Here is a 26671-nt window from a genome sequence, read left to right as displayed (position 1 = left end):
TCACATTAAACGAGCGTCAGTGATAGCTGCGCGTCCCGAGTAGGCAACGACATGGGAATTATGCCTCCAATCTCATCACATTAAACGAGCGTCAGTGATAGCTGCGCGTCCCGAGTAGGCAATGACATGGGAATTATGTCTCCAATCTCATCACATTAAACGAGCGTCAGTGATAGCTGCGTGTCCCGAGTAGGCAACGACATGGGAACTATGTCTCCAATCTCATCACATTAAACGAGCGTCAGTGATAGCTGCGTGTCCCGAGTAGGCAACGACATGGGAATTATGTCTCCAATCTCAAAAACTACATCCGGGACAAAATCGTGTCGTGTACAATCAGGTTAAGTATGATATTATAGTCTGGAATGTATCTCACTGACACAGATACTCCCTTCATGTTACAAACTGGGACTATTTCAGTTGGTATTACATTCTCCTTTCTCTCCGTGAGAGAATCTCTCCTTGCCTGCTTTTGAAAAAGGTTGAAGGTAACCGAGGAGAAATGAGACATCTGCACTCGCGCATCAACATTTTCTAGATAAAAGGATAAGTAGCATATAGATTTGAAATGTGTGCTTGCTTTTCTCATTCCAGAAAACAACAGCTGATTCAAAGGGGGAGTGGCCAATGTTTAAACACTTCTGCACTAGCCTCCATTGAGGATACACCTGTGCATCCTCTGCCGAAGTAGGTTATCATGGTGGTGAGCACAATCCTCCGTTCTCCTACTAACGAATTGACACTCTCCACGACTATTACCCACTTATCGGTTTCAGGGAAGGAGTCGAGGATAGACTTTTGCCCAATTGATAATCTCCCCCACTCTCACCTCGCTGGACTCTTCCTCTGGCTGGTCTCTGAGCTGCAGCTGAAACAGGAAGTTCTGCTCCTCCAAGGCAGAGAGCATGCTGGGAAGGTGGGAGGAGCTACTGTTCATTATGTGGAATGATGCCATGGTAACCTCCGCTGATTGGTGGCTGCAGACAGGTAGTATAAAATGTTGTGGTTACAAAATGGTTACAAAAAGTGGCACTTTTAACATTTTTTTTTTACAGCAGTTTTACATTAAATCCTAATGGTTAAGGTTGGGACTGTAATTACCAGACATTGTCCACGAGGAGTACAGAGCCATCAGGCATCATGGGGAGGTAGGACGCGTTGAAGTTAGGAAGAACCCTCACGTTCCTAACACACACCTCCTCCTGGGAACTGGAGTTTAATACTGGGGAGAGGGGGGAGAGAGGTGGAGGGGGGGTGGAAAAGGGTGAGAAAGTGGGAAGTGGAGCGGGGAGCGAGAGAGAGGTGGAGCGGGGAGCGAGAGAGAGGTGGGGCGAGAGAGAGGTGGAGCGGGGAGTGAGAGAGAGGTAGAGCGGGGAGCGAGAGAGAGGTGGAGCGGGGAGTGAGAGAGAGGTAGAGCGGGGAGCGAGAGAGAGGTGGAGCGGGGAGCGAGAGAGAGGTGGAGCGGGGAGTGAGAGAGAGGTAGAGCGGGGAGCGAGAGAGAGGTGGAGCGGGGAGTGAGAGAGGTGGAGCGGGGAGCGAGAGAGGTGGAGCGAGAGAGAGGTGGAGCGGGGAGTGAGAGAGGTGGAGCGGGGAGCGAGAGAGGTGGAGCGAGAGAGAGGTGGAGCGGGGAGTGAGAGAGGTGGAGGGGGAGCGAGAGAGGTGGAGCGAGAGAGAGGTGTAGCGGGAGTGAGAGAGGTGGAGCGAGAGAGAGGTGGAGTGGGGAGTGAGAGAGGTGGAGCAAGAGAGAGGTGGAACGGGGAGTGAGAGAGGTGGAGCGGGGAGCGAGAGAGGTGGAGCGAGAGAGAGGTGGAGCGGGGAGTGAGAGAGGTGGAGCGGGGAGCGAGAGAGGTGGAGCGAGAGAGAGGTGTAGCGGGAGTAAGAGAGGTGGAGCGAGAGAGAGGTGGAGTGGGGAGTGAGAGAGGTGGAGCGAGAGAGAGGTGGAACGGGGAGCGAGAGAGGTGGAACGGGGAGCGAGAGAGGTGGGGCGGGGAGCGAGAGAGGTGGGGCGGGTAGCGAGAGAGAGGTGGAGCGAGAGAGAGGTGGAACGGGGAGCGAGAGAGGTGGGGCGGGGAGCGAGAGAGGTGGGGCGGGGAGTGAGAGAGAGGTGGGAGACAATAAAAAAGAGACAGGAACAGGAAAACAGAGAGAAGGAGATTTTAAGTGATGTAGTATTGTCTCCTAAAAGTCATAGTAGTATTGTCTCCTAAAAGTCATGGTAGTATTGTCTCCTAAAAGTCATGGTAGTATTGTCTCCTAAAAGTCATGGTAGTATTGTCTCCTAAAAGTCATGGTAGTATTGTCTCCTAAAACAATGGCGTCACTTCCATAGGACAATATTTAAACACATACACAAACCCCACATCCCATTAAAGGAATAGTGCAACATTTTGGCAGCCGAGTGCAGTTTCTCTGTGTGCAGTTTGAAGGAAGTCGAAGGTAGTTTTCAACTACAGTTAGTGCAAGTCTATAGGAACTGCTAGCATACGACCTTCAACTTCCTTCAAACTGCACACAGAGAAACTGCACTCGGTTGCCAAAATGTCTCACTATTCCTTTAATGGGACGTGGATGTTTTAAGTGGGGTTTGTGTATGTATGTAGAAACATAAAAACGGTATCCATGAGTTCATCTGTGTCTGGGTAAGTAGAAAAAAGGGCTTTACACTGCCGTCAGAAAGTATTCACACCCCCTTGACCTTTCCACGTTGTTGTGTTACAGACAGAATTTTAAATGGATTGAAATTGAGATTTGTTTTTGTCACTGGCCTACATACAATACCCCATGATGTCAAAGTCAAATGATGTTTCTCAAAATGTGTACAAATTAATTAAACATGAACAGCTTAAATGTCTTAAGTTGATAAGTATTCAACCCATTTAGTTATTGCAAGCCTAAATAAGTTCAGGAGTAAAAATGTGCTTAACAAGTCACATAATAAATAGCCTGGACTCACTCTGTGTGCAATAATAGTGTTTAACATGAATGTTGAATGACTACCTCATCTCTGTACCCACACATACACAATTATCTGTTAAGTTCACTCGGTTGAGCAGTGAATTTCAAAACAGACCTGGGCGGTTTTCCAATACCTCACAAAGAAGGTCACCCATTGGTAGATGGGTAAAAAAAAAATCAAAAGCAGACATTGAATATCCCTTTGGTGGTAGTTGCATCATGTTATGCTTGTAATCGTTTATCTACTGGGGAGTTTTTCAGAACAAAAAAAACAGAAAGGCAAAAACCTAAAGGAAACCATGGGTCAGTCTGCTTTCCACCAGACACTGGGAGATGAATTCACCTTTCAGAAGGACAACAACCTAACACACAAGGCCAAATCTACACTGGAGTTGCTTACCAAGAAGACAGTGAACGTTCCTGAGTGGCCGAGTTACAGTTTTGACTTAAATCTACTTGAAAATATATGGCAATGAAAATGGTTGTCAAGCTATGATCAACAACCAATTTGACAGAGCTTGAAGAATTATGAAAAGAATAATGGGAAAATGTTGCACAATCCAGGTGTGGAAAACTCTTAGAGACTCATACCTGTTATCGCTGCCAAAGGTGCTTTTAAAAGTATTGACTCAGAGGTGTGAATACTTATGGAAATTAAATATTTCTGTCATTTATTTTCAATACATATGCAAAAATGTATTCACATTTTTTTTTTCTCACTTTGTCATTATGGGTTATTGTGTGTAGATGGGTGTTAAAATATATATATTTAATCCATTTTTAAGTCAAGATGTAACACGACAAAATGTGGAATTAAGTCAAGGGACATGAATATTTTCGGAAGGCACTATAGTTGCCACACTATCCCTTTAAGACAATACAGGGTCATTTCAGAGGGTCCTCTTACTCTATAGTGTAAACACACACACACACACACACACACACACACAACACTTCTGAGCTATTGCATAACACTGTAATAACACTGTGGCAGCGAGGATAAAGTACTTGATTTGTCATTCTTTGCTCTCTGTTGCTGTTACTGTTAACAAACCAAGACTGTGTTAGCATAACCACTAGCTTAAGCACTTTGTTTTCGAACAGGAAATAACATAACATAAATATGCCCTTTATCAGATGCTTTTTTCCAAAGCGACTTACAACAGTGAGTGCATAACTTTTTCATACGGGTGGCCTAAGCGGGAACTGAAATCAGGTGCCATGCTCTACCAATTGAGCCACACAGGACCAATCATGAATCTTCATTTGGCACTCTTCAACTAGGGCATTACCCAAGCTGCTTCTGTACTTATAGAATTAAAACAATATTAAAAATTCGTAAAGTTGGCCCAACTCTTTATATACATGGCTCTGATTAATTCCAATGAATGAACAGGATTTTACACACACACACACACACACACACACACACACACACACACACACGCGCGCGCACACACGCGCGCACACACGCGCACACACGCGCACACACGCGCACACACACACACGCGCACACACACACAGCTTGTTTCAATCTTTCCTTTATTCAGAAGTCAGGAGCTCTTAGCTCTGCTTCAAAGCAGGGTGAGCAAATCTGAGAATAGAAAACACCCAATGAGTCTAGGGTTAAGAAGAAATAGTGTGAGCCCATTCTAAATCCACAAACAGCCCCCTACCATTTCTAGGCTTTAACTAGGGTCCAGAGTGATTCTCGTTCAGTGTAACTAGGGTTCAGAGTGTTTCTCATTCAGTGTAACTAGGGTCCAGAGTGATTCTCGTTCAGTGTAACTAGGGTTCAGAGTGTTTCTCATTCAGTGTAACTAGGGTCCAGAGTGATTCTCGTTCAGTGTAACTAGGGTTCAGAGTGTTTCTCATTCAGTGTAACTAGGGTCCAGAGTGATTCTCGTTCAGTGTAACTAGGGTTCAGAGTGTTTCTCATTCAGTGTAACTAGGGTTCAGAGTGTTTCTCATTCAGTGTAACTAGGGTCCAGAGTGATTCTCGTTCAGTGTAACTAGGGTTCAGAGTGTTTCTCATTCAGTGTAACTAGGGTCCAGAGTGATTCTCGTTCAGTGTAACTAGGGTTCAGAGTGTTTCTCATTCAGTGTAACTAGGGTTCAGAGTGTTTCTCATTCAGTGTAACTAGGGTCCAGAGTGATTCTCGTTCAGTGTAACTAGGGTTCAGAGTGTTTCTCATTCAGTGTAACTAGGGTCCAGAGTGATTCTCGTTCAGTGTAACTAGGGTCCAGAGTGTTTCTCATTCAGTGTAACTAGGGTTCAGAGTGTTTCTCATTCAGTGTAACTAGGGTCCAGAGTGATTCTCGTTCAGTGTAACTAGGGTTCAGAGTGTTTCTCATTCAGTGTAACTAGGGTCCAGAGTGATTCTCGTTCAGTGTAACTAGGGTTCAGAGTGTTTCTCATTCAGTGTAACTAGGGTCCAGAGTGATTCTCGTTCAGTGTAACTAGGGTTCAGAGTGTTTCTCGTTCAGTGTAACTAGGGTCCAGAGTGTTTCTCATTCAGTGTAACTAGGGTTCAGAGTGTTTCTCGTTCAGTGTAACTAGGGTCCATTGTGTTTCTCGTTCAGTGTAACTAGGGTCCAGAGTGTTTCTCATTCAGTGTAACTAGGGTCCAGAGTGTTTCTCATTCAGTGTAACTAGGGTCCAGAGTGTTTCTCATTCAGTGTAACTAGGGTCCAGAGTGTTTCTCATTCAGTGTAACTAGGGTCCAGAGTGTTTCTCATTCAGTGTAACTAGGGTCCAGAGTGTTTCTCATTCAGTGTAACTAGGATCCAGATTGTTTCTCATTCAGTGTAACAAAGTTGAACCTCCCCAGCTCCCTACCTTTGAGAAGGGTCAGGTGCTTCCCGGAGACAGTAATCTGTTGACATTTCACAGTCGGAGGAGGAAGAACACTCAGGGTGGTGCTGACTGGACAGAGAGGGGGAAGGAGGGGGAGAGAGAGATATTTGTCATAAAAAATAAATTCAAAAACTATTCTGTACAATATTTAATTGAATGCAAATATGATATATTGAGTTTTTTGAATTTCAAAGGCATGTGTGTGTTTGTGTGTACCCTGGGCCTTGAAGGTGTTGAGGTCCTGTCTGAAGGTGTGTGTGGGACTCCTCAGCTGTAGGATGGTGAGGTAACCATGTTCCCTGATCTCTGCCTTCTCCTTCTCCTGCTTCCACACTGTCACTACGATCTGATGTAACAGTATAACTTTAGACCGTCCCCTCGCCCATACCCGGGCGCGAACCAGGGACCCTCTGCACACATCAACAGTCACCCCTCGAAGCATCGTTACCCATCGCTCCACAAAAGCCGCGGCCCTTGCAGAGCAAGGGGAACTACTACTTCAAGGTCTCAGAGCAAGTGACGTCACCGATTGAAACGCTATTTAGCGCGAACACCGCTAACTAAGCTAGCCGTTTCACATCCGTTACACTGACATAGACAGGAATGCACAGGTTATGGCGAGGTTATGAACATGAATAGTCACTACGATCTGATCACACATACACACACTCTCACCTTGACCTTGAGCGTGTTGACGTGGAGTTTGTCCAATGAGACGGTCAGAGGGAAGATGACCTCATCGTTCAGTACCACTGGCTTGTCCATGGGTGACTAGGATAGAGAGGAGGGCACAAGTACACACACACAGAAATATTATATCATTTTCTATTGTTCATGGGTGACTAGGAGAGAGAGGAGAGCACAAGTACACACACACAGAAATATTATATCATTTTCTATTGTTCATGGGTGACTAGGAGAGAGAGGACGAGACAGAAAAACTATGTTATATGTGTGTGTGTCTGTGTGTGTGTGCCACACAGAGAGATTAAGTAAACAATGGGCACTCACAAAAAGAATAGAGGAGGATTTATTTGGACTATAGATTCTTGATACGGACGTGAGTCACTACTGTTATCCACTCTCCCACATCAGCAGTGTATGATGGACAAACAGGATCTTTCCCAAAAGACATGGGAAATGAATGTGTGGTTGAGTGCCACAAATAAAACAATCCATTCCCATTGTTTTGCCCACATTGACTATCATAGTGGGTGTTATCTTGCAGCGTTGCCAACACCTCAAGGTACATTTGTTTGGCTATGAGCTGCGGTGTTATGAGAGATGGTATAACTTCTCTGAAAATATGACTGGGTTGTTTTTGTCTGTCTGCACTGGCACTGCGCGGCTTCATAACAGGCAATGGTGAGCAAATACTCCACAAGCCCTGCTCTCTCTCTCTCTCTCTCTCTCTCACAATGTCAAGTTCAGACAAATCGAAAGTGCCGAGGCTCGCATGCTTGAAGCGTCTTGTATGTCATCAGTAACTACTAGATAGCGCCGACATGTACAGCAGATCACAATAACAAGTTACCATAGTCAGAGTGAGACAGTGTTTTGGCTTGTTGGGTCAGTGCATGCAGGAAGTCGAAAAAGTTCTGGTTCACTGTGGTTGTGGTTTACATGTGTGATTCTGCTGCACTCTTATCAGCTCAGGAAATGTCAGCACTTCCTATTTCACACAAGAGGTGTACACGTAGCCTATTATAAAATACAATAAACTGGCCATGTTTATAGTCCACTTACGGACCCTTCTTTCCCTTCCCCTTATCACCAGACTGTTATTATTTATTTCATATTACCTGCATCGGTGCCCGCCGATATTGCCGCCCATCACTCCCCGTGTTATTGTGAATGAGAAGCGGCTTGCATTCTCTGAAGCCTCGGTTCCTGGACTCCCTTCTGCCTATATGGGCTGTACCCGCAGCAAAGTCGACCTCGTCGGGGTCCTCGTCTGCACCGTCGTCGCTGTAGCTTCTCTGGAACTCGTGGGGGTGAATTTGGGAGCGATGTCGGCTCTCGCCAGGGCACACACTTGCTACAGCGGAGAGGGACCCTACCAGCTCCTTCCAAGCCCGGGTACCGCAGTCACTACCCCCGTTTCCCTTTGTCCCGTCCGAACCTGACCTTTCATCTCTGGACCGCAGGACCAACAAGAACTGCACGGTCTCACCGAGATAGAGGTGACTGCGACGGGGGAGAGTTCGGTATTTTGACGGGTCGGAAAGGTCCGTGATGGGAACAGCAGGGAAATACATAAAATACTCGCATTGCGATTCCATCATTAGAACCATTGCTAACGTTAGCTAGCTTATTTACCCGGTTATTGCCACATACAAACAAGCTAATACGATTCACACCCCTCTTGGAATTATAGTCTCCGTTTATGACCAGCGTCGACAGCTGGCCTATTTTCTATAAATATATTATCAATAATAAACATTTAAAATCCAATTCATTGTGGCCATCAGTCGATGAACCTGCAACCGACTCTTCACTTTGCATTGTGCTTCAGTACAACCAGTCGATCACAGACAAAAAAAAGCAGAATATTTAAACTAGGCAGGAGTAATCAACTGCCTATAAATGTAGTTCACAGAAGCCCACATAGCAGGCTTTTCTCTCCCCAGTCAGGTATGCCTACTAAATACTATAGTACTATAAAAAAAAATGTCTGACAATAAAATAAATAACACTTGATTTTGTCAGTTGAAAACATTGACTGAAAATCCTGTTAAACCCATTGTAAACTTGATGTGATCAATTTGCAACAATGCCTAGAGATTTGCAATTTCTATTTAAATCTTAAATAGATAAGCCACTCAAAACCACACAAGGATCACAGGCAGAAGCTTTGTAAAATCAGTGAATGAATGCATGCGAGGTTTCAAACCAAGTATAAACATCTTCAAGTAACAGGGAGATAATGACATGTTAAATATAGTTTTCTGAAGTATTACCTACAATGTCTGCAAAAAGTATGCTCTCAAGTATGGTATAACAGTCCCAATTTGAATGAGAATAAAAGTCCTATCAAACCAGTACATTATGGTTGTTTGTTAATGTTAGGCCTATCAAACCAGTACATTATGGTTGTTTGTTAATGTTAGGCCTATCAAACCTGTACATTATGGTTGTTTGTTAATGTTAGGCCTATCAAACCTGTACATTATGGTTGTTTGTTAATGTTAGGCCTATCAAACCAGTATATTATGGTTGTTTGTTAATGTTAGGCCTATCAAACCAGTATATTATGGTTGTTTGTTAATGTTAGGCCTATCAAACCTGTACATTATGGTTGTTTGTTAATGTTAGGCCTATCAAACTTGTACATTATGGTTGTTTGTTAATGTTAGGCCTATCAAACTTGTACATTATGGTTGTTTGTTAATGTTAGGCCTATCAAACCTGTACATTATGGTTGTTTGTTAATGTTAGGCCTATCAAACCTGTACATTATGGTTGTTTGTTAATGTTAGGCCTATCAAACCAGTACATTATGGTTGTTTGTTAATGTTAGGCCTATCAAACCTGTACATTATGGTTGTTTGTTAATGTTAGGCCTATCAAACCTGTACATTATGGTTGTTTGTTAATGTTAGGCCTATCAAACTTGTACATTATGGTTGTTTGTTAATGTTAGGCCTATCAAAGAAAGTTTCTATTCCCTCGATTTACCCTAGTTACTATTTCCTTGGTTTTCCCATGCAAATTCATTAAATCATAAGGATATCCATTCAATCTATAATACTATTTGGTGGAATGACAATGTATTTAAGTTACATTTCGTTGCTTCAACACCTTATTCTGTTTTTTTCTAATGGCAGTGAGAAAACATGTCCCATGATTCCAGGTGAGTATTCTTCAAGTCAACATACATAAGACAAGAACCCTTTATTTCAATAGTGTACAGTACCATACATTCTCACAGACATACAATATGTAACATGGTTCCCATCATGTGAGAATAGTGTATCAAGTCAATAGTAGAGAGGTCAACAGAAAAGTAGCATTATCACAGTACCACCCAGGAATTTCACATATAGTGTTCTAAAACCACATGAATTTGTGTGATCGTATGAGCCGTTAATGTGAGAATACGTGACAACATGTGAAGACACGTGAAATGTTCCACAGGTGAAATCATGTGGTTTTTCTGTACGGGCATAGCAATCTGCACAAAGATGCCTTGAAAGTAGCCTGTGAGACTCTCAACCTCTGGTTAAACATCAGACTTGGGGGTAGAGTTGCCTTACAGGCTGCTTTCAAGAAGTGTGAATCCCATCACTTTAAAAATTAACAAGTTTGGAGGAACAAAATGACAATTTCTTACAGTATTGTCAGTAGATACATTTGCCTATATCAGTCACTGCTTTGTGTGTGTGTGTGTGTGTGTGGTTGTATTCTTGCCATTGCTTTAATTAATAATGAATAAATGTAGAAACCTGGGTCACGTACTGTACATTTTGTGTGTTTTTGTATATTGTTAATATTATAATAATTATGTCTCAAAGAAATGGGATAATCAACATAATTAAATTGTGTATCAATGTGTGTATGTTTCCATTAGCTCTTAAATGTAAAAATAAAATAAACAAAAAAACAGTGCACTCAAGTCAAATTTACCTTAAAATAATACATACAATATATACAAGAGATTTTAAAAAGTAATGATAAACACAGAAACAGTCATTTTTAAAGCCCTGTTCCCAAACTGTACAGTTTAAGGGGGAAAAAAACTGTTTTATTAGCGTTTATCTTTGTCATTCAACATTTTATTTTTCTCTTAAAACCACCACCAAAAAACACCATCTCCGAGTCTTAGTGAAGACGATCAAAAACTACAAACAGAGACAGTAAAATGGGCTTTTAGTTGAGAAGCCCACCATAACCATGGTTCATAACATAGACACATTGAAAGACATAGCAGTTGATGTTACCAGTTGATGTAACCAACAATTCTAGTTAAGTCTAACCGTTGAAATAAATGTAAACATATATTTCAGTTGTGGATGAATCAACTGTATTGCTGTTGAGTAAACTGCCTGAACTCAACAAAAAATGGCAGTTACCCAACAGAGTGTAGTGTACTGAGATGAAATAAAATGATAAAACGTCACACCTCATAACAGAACAGCGTAACAGCTTTTCCTTAAAAGGTGAATTTAACAGTTGTAAAACTGCAGTAGGCTAGTGTGTCAATGTGATTCTGTAATAAATGTTCTAGGTTTTATGGACAATTAATTCCTTGACTGTTTGTCACACACTAACAGACGCCACTTTCACAATGGTAATACCAAGTCATTCAAGTTTTTTTTCAATCCCTTTGGTGCAATTTTCACAAGTCTGTGGTATATTTTCACAACTCTAAGCACAGAAATCTAAACAGATCATCAAAAACGGCTCATATTTCAAAACTCATATTATATTATATCAAAACTCATATTTCAAAAGCACATTTTCCATTGACTGAGCAGCAAACAAATTCAGTGTCACTTGTTCACTCCAGCGAATCACTCTTTCAGTTCGGATGCATATTCAATATAAGTATCTGCTTTTCAAAACACAATATTCACGTTTGATATGATTTTGTCAATTGCAAACAATACAATTAACTATTACTTAATCAAACTGCTCACTACTGAACCAACATGATGTAGTGCCTACCTAACGTTTATAGCTTGATAACTGAGCACTGTCAATTTCAAATCATGTATGGATGTGGCTGTAAATACTACATCATCATTCTCCATCAGCCAGTGTGCTTCAATAGGACAAAGACTCCCTATGTGCTACCATTATAGCGTAGTGTACAATGCACTGCTGAAATACCTGGGATTATACCGTATACATTGATACATTAAGCTCATGAATTTCAAGCAGAGAGACAGGTGATACTGTATCAGTTGAAAAGTCACGTAGAAAAGGTGATATTGTACATTTGTCCATGGGGCAGAAATGGCATACAACACCGTGGTACGTTTTTACCAGCCGACTGCTTTACAATACCACTATATCTGATTATTTGACCACAGTACTGTATGCACTGTAGTACTGTGTGTACTGTATGTACTGTAGTACTGTATCTACTGTAGTACTGTATCTACTGTAGTACTGTATGCACTGTAGTACTGTATAAGGATAATGAAACTAAAATTGTGCATGTCAAGTTATAGTCAAATTCTGTATGGAAAATTTGATTTTACTACTATTCTTTCTAACAGCAATTCAAAAATAACAGTTTTTACAATGTGTATCTTGTATTCTTTGCTATTGTATTTAATGTTAGTTAAAATGACTAAATGGTGAGCCTATTACCTGATGTATTGGTGACTTAACTAAATGTTGTATTTTATGGAATGACCCAGGGGTGAAAGATGTGTGCAACCTCAATGAATGCACAATCAAAGGTTCTGAACATAAGACAGGAGGCATTACACGTGTTATCAGTTTAGAGTTTTGTACATAGAGCTTAGAAAATATACCACTTACATCTGAAAAATGTGCCAAAATGATTAAAAAAAATAAAACTTGAAATAGATTACACTGCACCTGGAGTGGTGAATGGAAAGGGAAACGATAGCTGTGTGTCCCCCCCTGTTGTTTAAAGAAGCTTCAGGTAAATTCTGTTCTGTTCAAAGATGCTGTGACACACCAGAAATTATGTCATCTAGATTGCTTAATAAAAATGAACTGACTTGGTCACAGATTCGCTCCAAAAATCACAGCTTGTTCCACCAAAGACATTAATACATGTGTGGATCTTACACTAGTAAGATCGTCAACCAATAATAACATCCTGGTACTCAGTGGCATTGCTATAGCCTGGTCTAAGAGTTGGTTAATACAGCACACCTAGATCTGGGACCAGGATTATAGCATTACACCTCCACACCACCAGATGGCGTACCTTTATATATGCACCCCATGGTCACCTGACACCAATTGCGCTGGCTGGCTGACATGTGAGAATGCATTTTAATGAGCTTCCATGATTCATTTACGCTGTCAAGCATGACAGAGTACAGTGTGTGTGTGTGTGTGTGTTAAAATGTATATACTATGTAAGATACGATGTACATAGGTGTTCTTGTATGTAAGGTATGCATGAGATGTACTCAGGCTTCACATGTGAATATCTATGTGGAGGGGGTGGAATCCTAGCTCGCATTGAAACTCACCATTGAGCCAGGGAAATACTGTGTATACTATATTACATACGGTATGTACAGTGTATGAAAAGCCACACTAAAAAAGTGAATAGTCAGACTTTGCTATCCATTCAACCACAGTGCTTCAGTTCAGATACAGTACATGTCGGTCCCTATCAAAGTACCATGTGTTAACATTAAAGGCCCAGTGCAGTCAACATTCTGTTATATAATTCACACCGCTGATGGAACTAACACCGTAGAAGTTTTTTACATTTTTTATTATCAGTGTTATTTCCTGAAAGTTGCTGGTCGAAAAATAAAAATATCTACACAGGACCTTCTAATCAGCAGGCTTGTATAGGCGGGAGTTACGGCTTTCCATGGTGACATCACCACGCGATAAATTGTTTAATAGATAACAATAACGAAGAGTTAAAATCCTCTCTGCCAATAACAGCTATAATCCCCGCCCCGACAGTCCAAGCTAAATTCTAGCTTGAGAATTTTTCATAAAGAAACTATTTTTGCCCTTTTTAATAGAAGTCTATTACTTAATTGGTAGACAGAAATGATTTGACATTGATATAAAAACAGCTGCACTGGGCCTTTAAGATGTTCTCCATCTATCTCTCTAGAAGACATCACAGTAAGGCCTATTGTGAGATTCACTGCTCTTCAATGCTGGCTTTGTATCAGTGGAGGCTAGTGTCACTTTAAATGATAGGACAGGCTCATTGGAATGGCATGAATAGAATGCTATCAAACGCATGGAAACCATGTGATTGTTGCCGTTCCTTTCATTGCATTCCAGCCATTATGAGCTGTCCTCCTCACACCAGCCTCCACTGCTTCATGTGAACTACTTTTCCAACGCCAGGCACACTGCGTTCAGAGAGGAATTCCATTCCGATCCTCAGTCAGAACATGCAATTCACATCATCCCTACCCCAGCATTTACAGTAGCTATGGCTGGCTGCCTGTTTGCTGTTTTAACATTAGCATTCAAGAAAAAGGTAAAAGCCAAGCTTTTTTTCTAAAAACAAAAAAAATGCTGACATTTTGATCGTGCAAGAGAAGTTGGACCTCTGAATCTCAAGCAGAGAAGTAAACTTTTTGATTGACAGTTGGCCCACTGAATGCGATGCAATTCCATTTCACGTCCACAGTGTTCATAAAGTCCAGAGAGCGAACTATACTGTGACATTCAGGGGAGCGTCTACTAGGAAACAGTTTTTTTTATTGGCCTAATAGTAAAGATATTATTATCGTTTAACTGTAAAAATGTATTACATTTTAATGTGGCATGAGCACAACCAGTCATGAAGTAGTCATCTGATTGTAAAACATATCACTTCAAAAAGTCGGCTACCTGCGGCTGCGCACGTTCCTCCACTCCAAAATAATTACAGCATCCAAACAGTGCACTGTGCACGCGCCATTTAATGAATAGAAAGAGACATCTGCTATAGACACCATCAGTGTAATGACATTTGGTGATTGTCATTAGGCCTTCTACAGTGAGTGTATTCTTGGATGCCAAGGGAAGCCATGTTTCCCCAAAAATGTGAACAATATTTATTTTTTTATACAAAAATAAGTTAAGTAATTTTCCTTCAATTGGCAGAATGAATCTATATGTAACTGCCAAAATAAAGGAAACACTTGAATAAATGAGGGATACAAAGTATATTGTAAGCAGGTGGTTCCACACAGGTGTGGTTCCTGAGTTAATTAAGCAATTAACATCCCATCATGCTTAGTGTCATGTACAAAAATGCCCAGTTGCCCATTATTTTGGCTACCATGACTAGAAGAGATCTCAGTGACTTTGAAAGAGGGGTCTCAAATGAGCATAAGGGGTTTAAAGGGTGTTTATCTCAGTCTACAGAACTCAACCCAATTGAACACTTATGGGAGATTCTGGAGTGGTGCCTGAGACAGCATTTTCCACCACCATCAACAAAACACCAAATTATGGAATTTGTCATGGAAGAACGGTGTCACATCGCTCCAATAGAGTTCCAGAATCTATGCCACAGCGGCATGAGCATTGAAGCGGTTGTGAGCCAACGCCCTATTAAGACACTTGATGTTGGCGTTTCCTTTATTTTGGCAGTTACTTGTCTCTCACCAGAGAAAGGATCCGAGCGTGCGAAACGCCGCCCCTCTATCATACTTGTTTGGTCCCGACAGCATCAGATATATGGGCAACACATACTGAGCGGTAAGATTGATGCGTCTTGCTGTCGGTGCGTGTCTAGGTCAAATTATCAATACCCCTCCCAGAAAAAAAAACATTTTTGGACTTTTGTTATCTTTAGAGGAGCTCATGTGTCATTCAGGGAAGCTTAGCTTCCCCATAATTCGCACCCTTACAAAGTCAATATGAACATAAGGGAGTCAGAACCGTTCATAAAAGGAGTCGTAAGATGTGCCAAAAAAACGGGAATGTACAATAAAGTGAAGGTACAGCAGGGTTGGAGGGAGAATGGGTCTTTCGGAGTACTTGAGTAATAGAAATACTCAACAAGTGCTTGAGTACGAGTACACAGGCTCAGTCGGGGTTTAGTCTTATCCACTCCCCACCTGGAATTCATTCTGGATGGAAAACTATCTTATGTTCCTTTTCCCCTCTCTTCCACCTCTATCTCGCACCAATGTTTGGTTATTATTATTATTACTACGCGATAACCGACTCCCGTCCCAGTACCTCTCCTCCCCCATCCTCCCTCCCCCCTCCACTCCCAGCTCTCCTGTCCTGAGTTGGGAGGAGGGGCCTTTCCTCATGTAGGCTCCCCCAGCAGGGATAGCTGGGGGCGGAGCCTGGGCAGGCTGGGGAGCTGCCCTGGGGAACTGCCTGGCATCCAGCAGGTCTTTATACTGGATCTCCGGCCTGATCATCCTCAGACAGGCCTGACGGGTAGCGTTGTCCAGCCCAGGCTGGAGCTCATATCCTAGGATCTTCACCAAACCGCTCTGGAAGGGCCTGATGTTCTTGTCCCGGATGCGGCTTGCCTCTACCGGCCTCCCGCCTTCCCTCAGGCAAGCTTTAGCCAGCAACTCCCGGCGGGTCCGGAGTAGAACGACCTCTTGGTCCATTCTGGCTCTTCCAAAGCGATCCACTTCATCCCAGAAGGAGCGGTTGAATGCCTGATAGAGGTGCCAGTCCAGGGCGTTCCACTCCCGGAGCTTCTGCCGTTGGTTGTCTGTGAGAGCCATGGCGGGGGGCTGAGCAGCGGCCGCTTTATCCACCCAGGAGCTGCCTCCATTGGACTTTTGCTGCCGGGCGTTCAGGCTAAAGGAGACGACAGCGTCCAGGGGCCAACAGAGGGCGTGGCGGAGCAGTACCATGGATTCGTCGAAGTGCTCCGAGACCAGGATGAGTTTGAAGGCACGTCGAATGGCCACTTCACCTCGTTGCGTCAGTGTGGTGGAGAAGTTGGCGTTGTGGTCCAGGCCGAAGTCGAACCACAGCAGGTTGCGAGCGTAGTGGTTGTTACGGAGACGGGGGTCGTAGTACTTCTGGGGGTTGTCGGCGAAGTCTCCCAGGCCTGTCAGATTAAGATTAGATTAAGATTAGAAAACCTAAAATGTCCTCAATGAGGCTATTCATTTGATAGCATCCAGACTATGGGGGGGGGGGGGGTCTATACAATTACATATCTCAATGTTATTTTGGACGATATTATATCGATAATAGCATTGGGATCAATTCCAGTCAATTCAGGAAGTACACTTAAACGCTTTTCAATGAGGAAAATGTGGAATTGGAATTTGGTTAACGTTCTGAATTGACTGGAACTGAAATAGAATTGACCCTGACTAGGTAGTTCAAAAAATTGTTGTATGCTGTTGTTTTATTTGACATTTTTGTACTTTTTCCTCCCCAATTTCATGACATCCAATTAGCAGTCTTGTCCCATCGCTGCAACTCCCGTATGGACTCGGGAGAGGCGAAGGTCGAGAGCCATGCGTCCTCCGAAAAAAAGACCCTGCCAAGCCACACTACTTCTTCACATGCCACACCAAAGTGTCGGCGGAAACAGCGAAGTCAGCGTGCATGCCACAAGGAGTTTCTAGAGCGCGAAGAGACAAGGACAAACCCTCCCCTAACCCGGACGACGCTGGGCCAAACCCTCCCCTAACCCGGACGACGCTGGGCCAAACCCTCCCCTAACCCGGACGACGCTGGGCCAAACCCTCCCCTAACCCGGACGACGCTGTGCCAAACCCTCCCCTAACCCGGACGACGCTGTGCCAAACCCTCCCCTAACCCGGACGACGCTGTGCCAAACCCTCCCCTAACCCGGACGACGCTGTGCCAAACCCTCCCCTAACCCGGACGACGCTGTGCCAAACCCTCCCCTAACCCGGACGACGCTGGGCCAAACCCTCCCCTAACCCGGACGACGCTGTGCCAAACCCTCCCCTAACCCGGACGACGCTGTGCCAAACCCTCCCCTAACCCGGACGACGCTGTGCCAAACCCTCCCCTAACCCGGACGACGCTGTGCCAAACCCTCCCCTAACCCGGACGACGCTGTGCCAAACCCTCCCCTAACCCGGACGACGCTGGGCCAAACCCTCCCCTAACCCGGACGACGCTGGGCCAAACCCTCCCCTAACCCGGACGACGCTGGGCCAAACCCTCCCCTAACCCGGACGACGCTGGGCCAAACCCTCCCCTAACCCGGACGACGCTGGGCCAAACCCTCCCCTAACCAGGACGACGCTGTGCCAAACCCTCCCCTAACCCGGACGACGCTGGGCCAAACCCTCCCCTAACCCGGACGACGCTGGGCCAAACCCTCCCCTAACCCGGACGACGCTGGGCCAAACCCTCCCCTAACCCGGACGACGCTGGGCCAAACCCTCCCCTAACCCGGACGACGCTGGGCCAAACCCTCCCCTAACCCGGACGACGCTGGGCCAAACCCTCCCCTAACCAGGACGACGCTGGGCCAAACCCTCCCCTAACCCGGACGACGCTGGGCCAAACCCTCCCCTAACCCGGACGACGCTGGGCCAAACCCTCCCCTAACCAGGACGACGCTGGGCCAAACCCTCCCCTAACCAGGACGACGCTGGGCCAAATTGTGCACCGCCTCATGGGTCTCCCGGTCGCAACACAGACGGCTGCGACACAGCCTGGGATCGAACCCGGGTCTTTAGTGACACCACTCCGGAGGCCTATGCACTATGATGTACCTTTGGCTTTCCTGAAGGCAGGGGCAACGGCTTTGTAGTAGGCGTAGGACGACTCAGTGAGCGCTACAGGGTCACGAAGGATGGAGAAATAGAAGGTGTCGGCTGGCATCACCTTCTCTACCTGGAGTAGACCGCAGAAGAAGAGAGGTCAGAAGTGAGAGGTTAGAGGGGTCAAAGGTCATGGAGAAAGAAAATGAGTGACGAATGCCATCGTCAAACTGTTAAATAGGATGTTATTGTCATGAAATAATGGCATTTTCATTGACACCCAAAAGTACTCGGTATATTTTGAATGCTTAGCAGGACAGGAAAATATTCAAATTCACACACTTATCAAGAGAACATCCCTGGCCATCCCTACTGCCTCTGATACTTTGGATTCTGACGTATATTTAATCAATTACATTGACTTTTGATACTTAGGTATATTTAGAACCAAATACTTCTAGACTTTTACTCAAGTAGTATTTTACTGGGTAACTCTCTATTTTACTTGAGTAACTTTCTATTAAGGTACAGTTGAAGTCGGAAGTTTACATACCGTAACGGTTTTGACTTGAGGTTATTATTTATAGGGGTGCCAGGTAGGTTGTGCCTACCAGAGAAAACATTGGTTTCTCCTTTTGGTTTGGGAGGGAATGAGTCCCATCTGGTCCGTCAAGTCTACACCAATACAAGGGACTTATGTAAAAGTCAGGATGGAAATAAACTTTTCATAAACCCTTAAAACATTGAAAAGAACTTCAAAAACAACTATATTATTTTGCGTGGGTTGTATTAGCAACATCAATGATTACACACACATAATAATATAACACAATGAGTTCTGGTTCCTCCAGAAATGTCCTGTACCTCGGGCCTAAAAAGAGTCCAGCCCGGTAAAGGAGTTCAGTGAACTCAAGTGACTTTTGTCACGCAATGTTTGTCCGTTCATTCCGTGTAGCGTAAACCCAGTATTAATCATACAATCAATATAACAATTATTTTACCACCGAACTTTAAAGCGTATCAACTCTTACTAAGTCCTCAACTACAACTAACGACATAAATCATCACCGTATACATCACATCAAAACAAATTAAATACCGTATACAAAAAGGTGGTAGTCGGTCAGTCAGACAATCCAATCCGCCAACAGATCTCCAGCGGAGAAAGGCCACGAAGAACGGAGAGGTGTAGTCCACGGACGCAAATAGTGGATCCGATCCTGGGTAAACTCTTAGGCTACAAAACACACGTTTAACGGCAACAAAACAAACCGAATAGAGAAGCTTCGGAACTGAGGGTTGAACACATCCTCATTCACGTCTCCATCACAACCCCACTTTTGCGCAGCTGATGCTGGCTATTTAATTGGGAATTAAAGGAAAAGCGCCCTATTGGAAGGAGCTGCACTGAGACGGTTCAGAATAATTCAGGGCCGTCACAATACACTTAGGTTGGAGTCAAAAACTCCTTTTTCAACCACTCCACAAATGTATTGTTAACAAACTATAGTTTTGGCAAGTCGGTTAGGACATCTACTGTGTGCATGACACAAGTCATTTTTCCAACAATTGTTTAGACAGATTATTTCACTTGTAATTCACTGTATCACAATTCCAGTGGTTCAGAAGTTTACATACACTAAGTTGACTGTGCCTTTAAACAGCTTGGAAAATTCCAGAAAATTATGTCATGGCTTTAGAAGCTTCTGGCTAATTTACATTATTTGAGTCAATTGGAGGTGTACATGTGGATGTATTTCAAGGCCTACCTTCAAACTCAGTGCCTCTTTGCTTGACAGGATGGGAAAATCAAAATAAATCAGTCAAGACCTCAGAAGAAAATTGTAGACCTGGGGCTAGGTCTACATAAGGGTGCTAATTTAAAAAAAAATTCACAAAAGCTCTGACGAAGGCTGTGAGGACGATACGTAAGTTTATTAAAGATCAGTGATACTATCAAGAGCAGTGTGCGGTCTCCTTTTTCATTCAAATGCCTGAAGGTACCACATTCATTTATACAAACAATAGTACGCCAGTATAAACACCATGGGACCATGCAGCCGTAATACAACTCAGGAAGGAAACGCAGTCTGTCTCCTAGAGGTTGTACGTACTTTGGTGCGAAAAGTGCAAATCAATCCCAGAACAGCAGCAAATAACCTTGTGAAGATGCTGGAGAAAACAGGTATAAAAGTATCTATATCCACAGTAAAACGAGTCCTATATCGACATAACCAGAAAGGCCGCTCAGCAAGGAAGAAGCCACTGCTCCAAAACCGCCATAAAAAAAGCCAGACTACGGTTTACAACTGCACATGGGGACAAAGATCGTACCTTCTGGAGAAATGTCCTCTGGTCTGATGAAACAAAAATAGAACTGTTTGGCCATAATGACCATCATTATGTGTGGAGGAAAAAGGGGGAGGCTTGCAAGCCGAAGAACACCATCCCAACCATGAAGCACGGGGGTGGCAGCATCATGTTGTGGGGGTGCTTTGCTGCAGGAGGGACTGGTGCACTTCACAAAATAGATGGCATCATGAGGTAGGAAAATTACGTGGATATATTGAAGCAACATCTCAAGACATCAGTCAGGAAGTTAAAGCTTGGTCACAAATGGGTCTTCCAAATGGACAATGACCCCAAGCATACTTCCAAAGTTGTGGCAAAATGGCTTAAGGACAACAAAGTCAAGGTATTGGAGTGGCCATCACAAAGCCCTGACCTCAATCCCATAGAAAATTTGTGGGCAGAACTGAAAAAGCGCGTGCGAACAAGGAGGCCTACAAACCTGACTCCGTTACACCAGCTCTGTCAGGAAGAATGGGCCAACATTCACCCAACTTATTGTGGGAAGCTTGTGGAAGTCTACCCGAAATGATTGACCCAAGTTAAACAATTTAAAAGGCAATGCTACCAAATACTAATTGAGTGTATGCAAACTTCTGACCCACTGGGAATGTGATGAAAGAAATAAAAGCTGTAATAAATTATTCTCTCTACTATTATTCTGACATTTCACATTCTTAAAATAAAGTGGTGATCCTAACTGACCTAAAACAGGGAATTTTTACTAGGATTAAATGTCAAGAATTGTGAAAAACTGAGTTTAAATGTATTTGGCTAAGGTGTTTGTAAACTTCCGACTTTAACTGTATCTATACTTTTACTCAAGTAGTATTTTACTGGGTAACTTTCACTTTTACTTGAGTAACTTTAAATTAAGGTATTTCTACTTTTACTCCAGTATGACATTTGGGTATTTTTTCCACCACTGCAGATCACACAGAATGTCAGCATGCACTGTCATCTCAAACTAACAAACCCGTTTTAGCTCTGGTTTGTCCTGCTATCAAAAGTAATATACACACACCCACACACAGTATCCCTGCTCCTTCTTCAGTTATAATACGTAGCTAACTCCTGTTGAAACATTCACCTACAGTACATACAACTTAAACATTCAGTCATTTCTTTTCCAACAGTGACATGAGTAGTTAATGAAACACTAGGGAGCTGACAGACCTACAAAAGATATCATCAGCCTCGATTCAAATTACAATCTGTGTTTTGCTAACATACGACAATACTAAAACATTGGATTTTACTTAATTTAATTTCCTCAATAAATAAAATGGCAATATGTATTTCTAGAATTTAAAAAAACAACCTTCAAATAAAATGTGGAAAATGTTCTACTTATATAATTTTGGGGCGTATCTGGGGCATATTCATAGCGGAAACCGTTTAAAAACCAAATGGAAGTAAACAGTGCAAAACAACAGTTTCTATTGGACAAATTCAGGTAGGTCCCTCCCTGTTTTGTTCCGTTTAAGAAATGTTTTGCAACGGAATTGACGTAATGAATACGCCCCTGAAGTACCTATGCAGTACCTCTGGTTTGCTGAAGCGCATGTGGTTTCCCATGATGCTGAATTCTGCCACACGGGGCCCTCTGTAACCTTTGACCCTGTGGGCGTTGAAAGGGAGGGGGTAGCCGAACTGATACCCCAGAGGCAGGGCGAAGCGCAGGTCCTTCTCCTAGAAGAAGAAGAATCCAATTGCCAGATTATTATGAGGTTTACAGTATTTTTGCACAGCTTTGTTCTTTTTTTAACATGAAAATGTTTCCCTTGAATGTGGAGATGGAGTCTGTACCTCTCCGTATCGGTAGAGAATGTTGAGGACGGTGCTGCTGGCTGTCTTGTGGGTTTTCAGGAACATGACATGGCTGCGGGGCCGACAGAAGCCCAGAGACGGGCCCTGGCCATCGGATGAGAACAACCACCACGACCTGTCCTGCTGGAGGCTATTGGGGGACAGGGACAGAGAGAGACAGGGACAGAGAGAGACAGGGACAGAGAGAGACAGGGACAGAGAGAGACAGGGACAGAGAGAGACAGGGACAGAGAGAGACAGGGACAGAGAGAGACAGGGACAGAGAGAGACAGGGACAGAGAGAGACAGGGACAGAGACAGAGAGAGACAGGGACAGAGAGAGACAGGGACAGAGAGAGACAGGGACAGAGAGAGACAGGGACAGAGAGAGACAAAAGAAAAAGGTGTATTGCTGCTTTGGCAATATACAATGTAACCTGCCCAACCCAAGGACCTTTTGGCTAAAGCTTGTATCCTAATAAGCTGTTTTTTGTAATGTTGTTTTGTGCACAAATATTCGTTGAAGAGTGTCTTGTCTACCCATATGGGCTGTGAACCAAATGGTGAATGAAATAATATAAATCAACCAGTCAACATATGCAGCCCCAGGCAATACACCTAAGTCTTCCCAAGAGCATGCCAGCCTAGAGATCCAGTCAAACCAGTCTTGCTGTCTTCTGTTCTGCCTCATCTGTCCTGTTATCTGTCTATGCACCCACCATAGGGCTCCCGAGTGGCGCAGTGGTCTAAGGCACTGCATCTCAGTGCTAGAGATGTCACTACAGACCCTGGTTCGATTCCTGGCTGTATCACAACCGGCCATGATTGGGGGTCCCATAGGGCGGCGCACAATTGGCCCAGCACCGTCCGGTATAGGCCGTCATTGTAAATAAGAATTTGTTCTTAACTGACTTGCCTGACTTTTTTATAAAAAAAACAGTGGAGGCTGATGGGCTACCTTTAGGCAGTTACAGACACACTATCTTAGTATTTTCTAATCTATTTTCTATTGAAGAGCAGAATGAAATAGAAACATAACACAGAGTAATAACAGAAGAAGAAGAAGATGAATGCTCGGCTATGAAAAGCCAACTGACATTTACTCCTGAGGTGCTGACCTGTTGCACCCTCTACAACCACGGTGATTATTATTATTTGACCCTGCTAGTCATCTATGAACGTTTTAACATCTTGGCCACGTTCTGTTATAATCTCCACCCGGCACAGCCAGAAGAGGACTGGCCACCCCTCAGAGCCTGGTTCCTCTCTAGGTTTCTTCCTAGGTTCTTGCCTTTCTAGGGAGTTTTTCCTAGCCACCATGATTCTACATCTGCATTGCTTGCTGGGTTTCTGTATAGCACTTTGTGACATTGGCTGATGCGAAAAGGGTTTTATGAGTACATTTGATTTGATTGATGATGGTGATGATGGTGGTGAAGTAGAACAACAAAAGCTGCAGGGCGGGTGCAGCCATAGAAGTTGGCAAGACAGCACAAACTGATCTGGGACCGGGTTAGGTGACCAGGCTAGGTGACCAGGCTAAAAGCTAGATGACCTCTGACCTTTTGTTGTAGATGACTCCCAGGAGCTGTCCTGCGAAAGCAATGGCCACGAACACCAGCAGGGCCTTCCAGAGCCACGTGGGCCCCACCCGATAGCACCCCAGCCCAAGACGCATCCTCCTGGACAGAGAGAGAGAAAAATAAATATTATGATTGTTGTTGTTATATTATTATTTAAGGGTTCAGATCCACATGGGCCCCAGTCACATCCTTCTGGGGAGAGAGAGAGACAGAGGCTGGGAGGGAGAGATTTACAAAGGGTCATCAAACAAATATGATATAACATACCAAGCTAATATAAGGGGAGGGGAGAGGGCGGAGGGGGAGACAGAATGGACAAATAAATATGGAGAACAGAAAGAGGGAGTGTGAGAGCTGGGAGAGAGATATGGGGAGAGAGGCAGAGTTGTATGGCTCACCAAACAAATATGACTTCAGGGTTGTGATGACCAGCGAGAAGCACCAGTATGTATCATTCAGCTAGTACAGTACACTGAATCTGATGTTGTTCATACTCAGTGTACTGTACTATAAACAAAGCAGTGAATGACAATTTATCAGCGCTTACAACGCTTGCAAAATCGTGAGAGTAGACAATTATTTTTTTAGGGGGGGGTGAACTCAGTTGGGCTCAATTTACTGTTGTAAGTTAGAACATTAGACTGACTACACAAGGCTCAATTTCGAAATGTTTTTTTTCCTCTCTCTTATGTCGGTCACTGATAGTCACTCAATTAGCCCATGTCAGCTAACCATTTTTAGATTGGTAAATTAGTCGAGGCCAGCTATATAAACTAAGTAATCATGGTCGAATTACCGGCCCCAATTGATTTTTTGTTTAACTCAGATATTAAAACCTGCAAACATTTCTCTCCACCCTATGGAAAGACGTGTAGAATTGCAGGAAATGTGCTGTAAAACGGTAACAGTTTCTCAAGGCCCCATGGCAAAATGTGTACAATTGCCCGAAATGAACTAACGCCCATCCCCGGTTTAGTGGTACTGTAATTAAATCAATGGACTGTGCAAAGCCTCACTGTTCACCACTGGACGTTTTGCATGAAGAGCTTAACAAATGCCAGAACAATAGAATGCATTGTACTGTTAGATAGCCTGTTACAGTTTTCACCAAATGTCCCACTGTAATGTTTGTCACAGTGTATAACCACCCACGCTTCGATAAGTGCTACAATACACGGATTTATTACTATAATAAAATAATTATAAAACTGGAGATGGGGGGGGGGGGGGGGGGTAGTACTTAAATGTGCCCAGATGTTCAATCAAGAACAACGATTTCCGGGCTGAAAGATGAAGCTAGCAATTACACAAGAACAGTGTAGCGTTTTATTGAAAATGAATCTTGCTTGATAGCCTACAACATATCCGAATCATAAACAGTGTCTGCCAAAGCACGGATTTGATTTTGTCACACAAGCAAGCATGATGATTCTACTTACTACAAGCAAGGCAGCCAATGGCGAGGCGAAGTTAGGCTATATTTCGAGACGCCAACATACATTATATAACTCAATGAAGGGTATAAGCAAGACACATTCTCGCACGAACGAAAGGGGGGCCTTTGTTTGGTAAGGCAAAGGCTTCTCTCCTTTCAGGTCCTGTCTGCACGGACCACAGCTGCGGTCAATGTATCAATCTCAGCTTCAGTTTCAATCATAATTTCAGAGCCCTATCTATCGTTCTCAACCTCCGTTGTGCTCCCGCCGCCAATGCATGCCCCCGGTCTCGACCGAACATAACCCCGATGTACTTACCTCGCTCTCCGTTTGAAAACCATGATAGAACTGGGCCCGTAGCGGTGTCCGTGTTGTGGTGCAGTGGTTGGCGGCAGCAGCAGCCACCGTGCATCTCGAAGGCTTGAGCCCTGGCCGTGCCTTGACCGAAAACCACCGAGGATAGGCTTCAAAATAATCAAGCCATCGATAGATATAGTAGAACGGGTATTATTGTCGCCTGTATAAAATACCAGAGGTTTTTGCTTTACGACTGTAGTGTACCGTATTGGGGGTACATGCCGCGGCCGCCCTCAAAGTGCTGATTGTCAAGCTTAATTCGCTTTTATTTTGCGCCCTTCTGTCCTGGTTGGCTGCTCCTTCAGGGCTCCAGGATAAAACATGTTTGGACTGGGAGAGAGTTTGGTATGCATTATGTGTGTGATGAGAGGCAGGGGAGTAACACAGAGAGAGAGAGATTGCTGTGCCCACTGCACTGTAAGTCGGTTGAGCTCTGACGTCATGGATCTAGCCTTCGGTTAGTTTGCTCGGATGACGCATGACAGAACGAACCGAGGTGCAGAGCAGAGTCCTGAGGGGTATCCTATAGCAACAGGGGCAGACTGGGATCAGACATCGGCTCTGGAATTTCTAACACAATGGCCCATTTTTTTCCTTGAGTCCCTTACACTGGCCATTTTATTCCTTGAATCCCATTAATAGCCCAAGAATTATCATTTTGAGCAGCAAAAAAAACTATACTGAACTAAAATATAAACGCAACATGCAACAATTTTACGTATTACAGTTCATAAGGAAATCAGTCAATTGAAATACATTAATTAGGCCCGAATCTATGGATTTCACATGACTGGGCATGGGTGGGCCTAGGAGGGCATAGGCCCACCCACTGGGGAGCCAGGATCAGCCAATCAGAAGGATTTTTTTGGGACTTCCTTTTTAAAAAATATATTTACAGATGGAAATACTCCTCAGTTTCATGGCTGGTCTCAGACGATCCCGTAGGTGAAGAGGTTCTGGTCTGGCGTGGTTAAA

The 26671-nt window shown here is 43.8% G+C and overlaps 2 protein-coding genes across 2 annotated transcripts; both read right to left on the bottom strand.

Moving 5' to 3' along the window:
* Window positions 1–829: 829 nt before the first annotated feature.
* On the bottom strand, window positions 830–8287 carry LOC139400217 (trafficking protein particle complex subunit 14-like; the record flags this gene model as incomplete). The annotated part of the gene is made up of 6 exons (XM_071145206.1): window positions 7615–8287; window positions 6488–6583; window positions 6029–6158; window positions 5795–5881; window positions 1102–1222; window positions 830–977 (listed from the first exon to the last, which is right to left on the bottom strand). Coding segments are annotated over exons 1-6 (1074 nt in total), but the record flags the coding sequence as incomplete, so codon positions are not given.
* A 1400-nt stretch (window positions 8288–9687) lies between these two features.
* LOC139400216 (galactose-3-O-sulfotransferase 2-like) lies at window positions 9688–25904 on the bottom strand. Its single transcript, XM_071145205.1, has 6 exons — window positions 25658–25904; window positions 23883–24002; window positions 22321–22471; window positions 22057–22203; window positions 18175–18295; window positions 9688–16517 (listed from the first exon to the last, which is right to left on the bottom strand). Exons 1-6 carry the CDS (start codon window positions 25678–25680, stop codon window positions 15577–15579), a joined length of 1503 nt encoding a protein of 500 aa, XP_071001306.1. The 5' UTR covers window positions 25681–25904; the 3' UTR covers window positions 9688–15576.
* Window positions 25905–26671: the final 767 nt, after the last annotated feature.

This window comes from Oncorhynchus clarkii, unplaced genomic scaffold (genome assembly GCF_045791955.1).
Source record: "Oncorhynchus clarkii lewisi isolate Uvic-CL-2024 unplaced genomic scaffold, UVic_Ocla_1.0 unplaced_contig_6142_pilon_pilon, whole genome shotgun sequence".
Classification (NCBI taxonomy): domain Eukaryota; kingdom Metazoa; phylum Chordata; class Actinopteri; order Salmoniformes; family Salmonidae; genus Oncorhynchus; species Oncorhynchus clarkii.
This window is presented reverse-complemented; position numbering and strand designations above follow the sequence as displayed.